Source organism: Silene latifolia, chromosome 7 (genome assembly GCF_048544455.1).
Source record: "Silene latifolia isolate original U9 population chromosome 7, ASM4854445v1, whole genome shotgun sequence".
Lineage (NCBI taxonomy): Eukaryota > Viridiplantae > Streptophyta > Magnoliopsida > Caryophyllales > Caryophyllaceae > Silene > Silene latifolia.
The window spans coordinates 122,522,261-122,530,745 of record NC_133532.1 but is presented as its reverse complement, the minus strand read 5'-3'; the positions used below and the strand labels follow the sequence as shown (position 1 = coordinate 122,530,745).

At 33.4% G+C, this 8,485-nt stretch overlaps 1 protein-coding gene across 1 annotated transcript; it reads right to left on the bottom strand.

Moving 5' to 3' along the window:
* Nucleotides 1–4,359, bottom strand: LOC141592888 (phospholipase A1-IIgamma-like). The gene is made up of 2 exons (XM_074413775.1): nt 3,344–4,359; nt 1–777 (listed from the first exon to the last, which is right to left on the bottom strand). The coding sequence occupies exons 1-2, from the start codon at nt 3,959–3,961 to the stop codon at nt 151–153; spliced, it is 1,245 nt and encodes a 414-aa protein (XP_074269876.1). The 5' UTR covers nt 3,962–4,359; the 3' UTR covers nt 1–150.
* Nucleotides 4,360–8,485: the final 4,126 nt, after the last annotated feature.

Genomic DNA, 8,485 nt, shown 5'->3' with positions numbered 1-8,485 from the left:
TTCAAAACTCTTTCGCTATTAATATATTTGACAAAGAAAAAATTACATATATAAATAGTAAAAAAAAAACGCGGTCAAAGTAACACTTTTGAGTTTTGAGACCGCGCAAATTAAAATAAATAGTAAAATAAAAGTCGACAAAAATAAAAGTCAACGAAGGTCAAACTCATCTTCATCAGCATCACTTTCATAATCCTTTAACACCCAAGACCCATCCAATTGTTGAACCATACCCTTATTCTTCCAAATCCACCAACTAACCGGAATCAAATATTCGTCTTTCAAATTATCCATATTCTTATTAGCCAAAGCAATATCTCGATTTACGACCACCTCAAACCCGCCTCGACTACCTTGTGTTCCACTAACTCCATGCAAATGCCCCTCCATATTATGCCAATTTAGGAAATTTCCAGGAGTCTTTACGTAAGGAGATTTTGTCGTGTCGATTAAGAGTTGCTCACCGATGTCCGAGTACCCTAATAAAGGGTAATTTGGTACAATGTCTAGGAAGTTACGTACCTTTAAGAGTTTAAGATTGTTGTATCGTGTAAAAATGTTTTTAAAGGTTGAGTCTCCTACTTTAGGGCTTGCAAATATTATGGATGTTACTAAACATGATTTTTCCGGGCAATCTTTCGGTTTGTATACGTTGTTGACGACTATGTCGAGTGCACTTAATGTTGCCAGTGCCGCGCCTAGGCTGTGCCCGGTTGTGGTTATGCTTATTTCTTCGTCCTTGTATTGTTCTACGAGTCGTTTTATCTCTGGTATGACCTATATAAAAAGAGAACAAATATAATTTCTGTTCAATCATTTGTTTATCTTTGATTAAAATAGCTTTAATAAATAAATAAATGGGTTTTTTAATGTGTGCCCTTAGGACACACGTTAATAAACCAAATATGTAAAGATTTACAACATATTCTCATGATAAATGCAATTATAAACTTAGTTTTACCATAATTAGTGTGAATATCCTATAAATCTTTCCTTATTTAAAATCCTAAATATAAAAGGTAAATAAACGACGGACGTTTATAGAATGTTAAGTGACGCTGATAAAGTTGGAAAAGGAAATACAACCTAGTAAGAAAGTTATGTAACCATATATCTATAACTTAGCTTAAGAGATACGTTAACTTGTTTTTTTTTTTTTCTTTTTTTGCAATACGGCTCACAAAATGACGAATGTTACATTGTGCATGTATGTAACGTGTGGAGATCCTCTCCATTTTCTAAAAAGAAATAGAGAGTACATTTTATTTTAATGGTCCAGATTGCATGCATTATTGTGATATATGACAGTTTTAAATTTATGCATAGAAATTTTAATATTGGTTCCGTCCCTGAATATGTTGTCATGAAACTTTTACTTTTGGCAATTTTAGTTGTTAAGGTAAGCATGTATGGTGCCGTTATCGTCAAGCAGCATACAGCAAAAGAGTGGACTAAAATAAAATGGATGAGTATCAATTAGATGCGATTATTCCATCTCCAATTTGGATTGTTAGAGGGTCCGTAGCATCGAGGTGGAAAGCAAATGCATGCGTTTCATGCCTACGACGCACATTGATTTTTTATCAAAACAAATACTACGGACCCTCTAAGGCTCTAACAATCACAAGCAATTATTTTTGAAAAAAAAATATTAACTAAAACATGTAAAAATACGTAAAAATTAGAGAAAGATGAGGAAAAATGAAAAGCACGGTAAAATAATTAAAAGATACTCGTATATGATAATTACATAATATAGAGATATATATATATAGTGTTTAGTTACATACTCCATAGTCCATATATATTGAGTAATTTTAGTATTTATGACGGGTTGACCTAGCAAAAGTAATTTGACTCGAATTACCGGTTGAGTTGAGGTCTGAGTTGAAAAGATATTCGAAATTACTATGACTCGACCTTATGTCTTTATCTAAACATTATCTGATCAGAAATTATATTACTTGAATTAACCCAAAATGACATAAAGTAAATAATTTGAAATTATATAAATCTCCCCTCTTATATACTCTTATATCCCTTTGACTTTATTAGTCAAATAATGACAATTTTGATTAATATTTTTTTCCATAATACTACACTTTTTAGAAATGATAATAGATAAAAACTTGTTTTGATGAATAATCTTTATTTAAATACTACGTATATTAGTTGTATATTTGGAGAATATTAATGGTCAAAGTTCATATCAATTGAATTCGAGACATATATTTGAGATCAACGTAACTACTACCAAAAAAAATGTAATAGACATGACATAGAGACATAGAGTGAGAGATGACTCGACTCAAACTTGAATACATACTCCCTCCATTCAACTCCACTTTACAAGTATTCTATTTCCGTCCATTCAACTCCACTTTACAGGTTTCCTTATTTGGACATGTAAAAGACCTTTCTATCCTTATTGAAAATCTATATTTACAAAAAATGTCATTCATACCCCACACAAATCCACCATATCTTTAACCCCACCATTCTCTTTCCCTATGTACTATTAATAGTTTTTTTAATCCGTTTCTTAATACCCGCGCAAAAAGCAATGTTGCAAAGTGGAGTTGAATGGAGGGAGTATGTTTCATCTTATGTCAGTGACCATATAATAACACACCCGAAACTATGGGTGTTAATGAGACGAGACAGCTCGCGAGCTAATCGAGATCGGCTCGGTCAAAGCTCGGCTCGGACTCGGGCTCGGCTCGAGAGCTTAATGAGTCAAGCCGATCAAAGGCCAACTCGACTCGAAAAGCTCGCGAGTGGCTCGAACTTGTGTGATTACATAAAATATTGCTCATATTTTATAAAAATATTTTATCATGATTATATTTTTGTATCACACATGTCACGCTGATTTACGAAATATTTTTACACATAACTTTCGAGTCTTGTTATTGAAAATATCGAAATAAAAATATAAAAAAATAAACAATTTCATATAGGCTCGAGTTTGGCTCGAGCTCGCGTTAAAACTCGCAAGCTTTATAACGAGCACATTTTTTTCAAGGTCGAGATCGGCTCGAGCTCGAGTTTTGGTTCTTGAGCACAAGCCGAGCAAGGCCAAGCTCGGGCTCGACTCGGCTCGTTAACACCCCTACCAGAAACGAAATCAAACGATCCTGTTAGTATATAAAATCGATGTTAGGACTCCAATCATCAGCTTAAGCATTTGGTTGAGATGATCACTTAACATGGTATATCAGAGCCATTATGACCAAATAATCACGGGTTCGAATCTCACACCCCTCAATTGTAAAGTGAAATATTAGCACCAAGTAGGTGGCGCCTGAAATACATGCACAATAATTAAGCAACAAAAGCTCACCTGGTTTCTAGCACTAGTCTTGGTAAAACGAGACCTAGGATCATCGGAAGTATAAATAGAGTACCATCCTTGATGAACCTTAGGATCACCACCTCCAACACCATGTCCGAAAATATCCGAACCCGAAACTTGAATAAAACTCAAATCATTAACCCATTCTATAGACAATACCGTCCCTCTCCATGCAATAACAATATCCCTCCTACCCATCAACCCGACCGTCTCGTCCTCGGCCACCGCCACATACCCAATAAAATTAGACTCCTTACTCCACGCCTCTCGTGAAATCGACTTAAATATAAACGCATCGGGCACGTCCATACCCGCTGTCGCGTACAAGAATTTTGTAACACGGTACTTGTACGGGTGACGACCCGTGTCTAGGCCAACTTTAGAAAAGAAATTGTTTTTTGAAAAACGACTACTTCCGGCATATTTCGATATCTTAGAGTTATCGAATGTGTCGTAAGTCGATTGCGCCATTTCGCCGTAGTGGATTATGTATTTTCTTAGGTCTAAGTCTAAGGGGTCTAAGAGACCATCCCAATTGTTTTGGCCACTTAGGGTTTTCCATTTTTTTGCAATGTTAGTATTATGGTGGCTATGGTGAGATTTCATGATGATGAAATGAAATTATTGTTTGATTTGTTAGGTTTGTTGAGGAGATTGGCTTATTGGTAGAGTTGCACAAGCTTGTGAGTAATTGTGAATGTAGTATATATTTATATTGTGTTTAAATATGCACGTTATAGTTGATGTTGTTGATTGAAGTTTCATCTTTGAGTTTGTATTTTAAATTAATAAAATAATAAGAGGTGATTGAGAAAATAAATATAATAAAAAAAGTAACGTCGCACTATTTAATACGGTAGGATTTATCCAGTGCACACCTGATAATTTATAAAGGTAACAACATTATAGATTTATGTATCCCAAGTTCGCCACCTTCTTCCATGCACTCCTTAAGACAATTTACAATTAATTATTTTGCCCTAATCATGTAAATTTTAAAGTTTCTAATTTGTATGGCCTAATTATGGGAAAAAAGGATTACGCATTAGATGTATTACATCAGACCCTTTTAATAATTGAGTATATATGATGTATTTTTTATAAGCTAAGTGTATATATTTTATTTTTTTTAACGCCAACACTCAAAATTAAGTGAACTAGTATTGGTGCCCGGCCCCGCCCGGGTTAACTCTATTTAGCACTAAAATTTATTTTCAATTAAATAAAACTATTTTAAAGTTGCATAACTTATTAATTTTATCATTAATATATTTCTATATGACATATTTTAAAATTATGATGAAATAAATTATGAGACAAATCAAAACTCCATAATTTTAATCACCTAAGTATAAACAATGGCATTTGGTCAATTGAAAAAAAAGGTGGAAGGTGTTAAAAGTTATGTCTCAAATGTCACCTAAGTATCAAATGTCCATTATTGTTTCTACTTTAATTTTACACTTCATAATTTTATACAGATGCCACTCTTGGGATACATGCATGTTATACAACATGAGAACGTTCTAGGGACAACAGATTCATGCATGTTTGATAAGAAGCGGAAAAAAGTTATATACAAGGTGCGAAATAACATAGTCAAAAACATTTGGCGAGGCAATGGATTTGACGGGGTGAGCTCAAAGGAAGATGAAGAAAATGACGAGGAAGATGATAGTATGGAACTAGATGATTAGAAAAAAAAAAGTAATATGTGATTTACTTTTTATTTTTATGCATTACGTAATGTGTACGAACATATTAATTTATATAAATAAAGTATTTTATTATTTTTACTTGAGTTTTAAGTTATATTTCTTTATTTAATTATTATTATTATTAGTAATAGTAGTATTAAATATTAAGTGAAATTAAATTAAGTTAATTTAAGTAAAATTCTTTTAATTCAGAAAAGTTAAGCTATTATAAGTTAATTAAGTTCAGCAAAATTAAGTTCAGAAAAGTTCAGCAAATTAAGTTCAGTAAAATTGAGTTCAGAAAAGTTCAGCAAAATTAAGTTCAGAAAAGTTCAGCAAAAATAAGTTAAGTTCAGCAAAATTAAGTTAAGTTCGGCAACTTTAAATCCAAAAGAACAGGGCCTTACTCACATTAAGTTACGTTGTAAATCAAATTGAAATGTACCACAAGAATAAGTCTAGACCTGGCAAAAGTATAACGAACCCGAAAAACCGATCGAAAATACCTGAATCGACACCTGACCGTACACCTGAAAGGTATAATTGAACTTCACCCTGAAACCTGAATCGACCTGAATTGATTCGAAATCGAACTGAATTTGTAATATCCGAAATAGACCCAAAATCGAATGAACCTAAACTGTTTCAACCTGAAATGTTTTAATCTGAACCGATATATACCGGAACCGTTTTCAACCCGTACATTGATGACAGAAACCCAACATTGAAACCCGAAATGACCCGAATGTATGTAGGCGTCACATCTAGGGTGTCTTTTTGTACATGAGTGTCACCCATTTGACGTCAATGAATTCATATTATATCGTAGTTATAAAAAAAACATTATTTATTATTTTTTTAAAAAAAATTATTCGTATTATATCCAATGTTTTGAATAAAGACTTAATCCCTTGACACCCGATCCGATTATGACCTGACTCGAATCTCATCTACTCTGATATTAACCCGACTCGAACTTTATTTGAACCGATATTGATCCAACTCGAAACTGAATCGATCCGAAATATCTGCAACCGATTAAAAGTGAAAACTGAATCCAACCTGAATTGAACCGAACTGAAATCGAAAAAAAAAATAAACCGAAATAACCCGATCCGAAAGAACCCGAACCAAAACTGATCCGATTGACCCGTTTCCAAAACTAAAGTGGGAATGAAATCTTCAATTTGTAGTTTGTTTTTTCATTGGCGGTCAACTAACCTGACGTTGCCAGAAAGTTGGGCCCGTCGTCACAAAATTACATAGATCAGAAAAAAGGTACGCGTAGATTAGTAGATATATGATCCTTTCTTTATGCTTGTACGCATCAAACACGCATGTTGTTATTATGGTTGTGTATCTAACCTTCATGCTCCTCCATATGATAACATGTTACTCTACCTCTATAGCCAGGGTCAGATTTAGGGGGGCCGACTGCCCGAGGCAGGCGCTCACCTCCTAAATGTAGAAATAAATTTGTAATCGTACTAACTATATCTATATGCATGAAATTATTGTGGCTTAGTTGATTGTAATTAGACCTGTTAAACGGGTTGAAAGGATCGGGTTCCGGTTGGGTTATACGGGTCGGGTTGGATAAGAGTCCGGTCATACGGGTCATTGGCAGGATTAGGGCCAGAATACGGGTCAAAATAGTTTCTAACGCCTTTTTCACCATATTTTATATTGAAAACATATTAGTTTAAAATTAAAGCATATTTAATTAATATTAATATTTTAATAATATTCAATAGCTTACGTTAATTATATTGAAAAAATTAGTTGTTTTTTTAATAAAGGTTATAAAAATTACATAATTATTGATTTTAATTGTATTTGTAATTTAAAGAACTAAAAATAATAACTTTGCATTGGTGAAACACGTGAATTGGTTGTAAAAATAGTAACGCCTTTTTCATTGTTGGTGAAACACGTAAATCTATTTGTTGCTTTCTTTGCGTTCAGTATTATAACACTTTTAGTTTGATACAGCAACCAAGGAAAAAACGAGAATTTGTTGCAGTTGTTATTAAACGACGAGTGAAATAGTCAATCAAAATGCAATCGAACGATCAAATTATGCATTACAAACATTCTTAAATTAAGGGTAAAAAATGGTCGAAAGTCGAAACGTTCAATATAAAAACAGGTAACAAATAACTGAGACCGAGAAAATTAAAATATAATTTTTAGCTCAATGTTAGTTAAACCTTAGAATTCTACAAATCGAAATGAAAAAGAAAACAGTTGGTTGCTGAACATTTTAGGAAAGCTTCAAATTTGGTAATCTATGGCACGCAAATAGCTAAATGCTTAAGACGTAAGGTTCGGTGTTGCTTGCATTAGTGTTGAATTTGTGACGTTCTCCTCATAATCAATACTCAATAGCCTTGCAATTTTTAAAGGGTAATTTAGGGAAACTTTAAAGCATAACTTTGGTGAGCCTCTTTAACTTCTAGTCTTTTTAGATTGGTGATTCGTCTTAAGATATACGCGTAAATAGTGTCGATAAAATAACCCTAGAATGAACCGAAATTCAAATTGAACCCGCCTGACCCACATGTAATAACCGGAATGCTAGCCGGCTACACCTGATACCAACTCTATCGGAGATGTTGGTAATCACAGTAATCACTTGACCAAAAATATTGAGTCTAAAATACATTGATTGACAAAAAAGTCCTTATATAATTCAAAATTATCTTACAACATAACTAAGTTTATCGACCTACGAAATGCTGATTATTATGAAAAATTAGGACCCGAAATACCACGGTTTAGAATCAAACACAAATTGACTTATATTCAAAATAGGACCCAAAAATAACACATGATGATCGTCGACTTATAGTTATAACTACTCAAATAACTACTCGGAATGACCTAACCTTATTAATATATACTCCCTCCGTCTCGGTCATTTATTTACTTTGACTTTTGGCACAAAGACCACAGAAATAGGAGAGGAACATGTGTAGTTATTGTTATTGGATAACAAGTGAATGACACGGATGGAGGTAAGAGATCAAACTACCCATCAGAAACATTTCTAATATAGAAAGGTAAACAAATAACTAAGACACCCAAAAATAGAATAGTTAAACAAATGTCCGGGGCAAAGGAAGTACACAATAATATATTTCGAAGCAATAATTCAATCTAACCTAGTCTATCTTACCGTAGTTTACTACTATCTACCTCCGTCCCAATCAGCAATAGTTATCTATTTTCTTTTACGGATGTATCAATCAATAGTTATTTATTAATCGGGACAATGGGGAGGTCCCTCCCTTGATTAAGTCCTAGAATTGTGAATTGGCCTAGTAGTGCACGATCCTCTAATTAACTACGTACTTTCCAAATTCCACTTCATGCACTCAGCTTGAACGTAAGAAAGTCTACTATTTATCGACAACAACAATAGAGAAAGAAA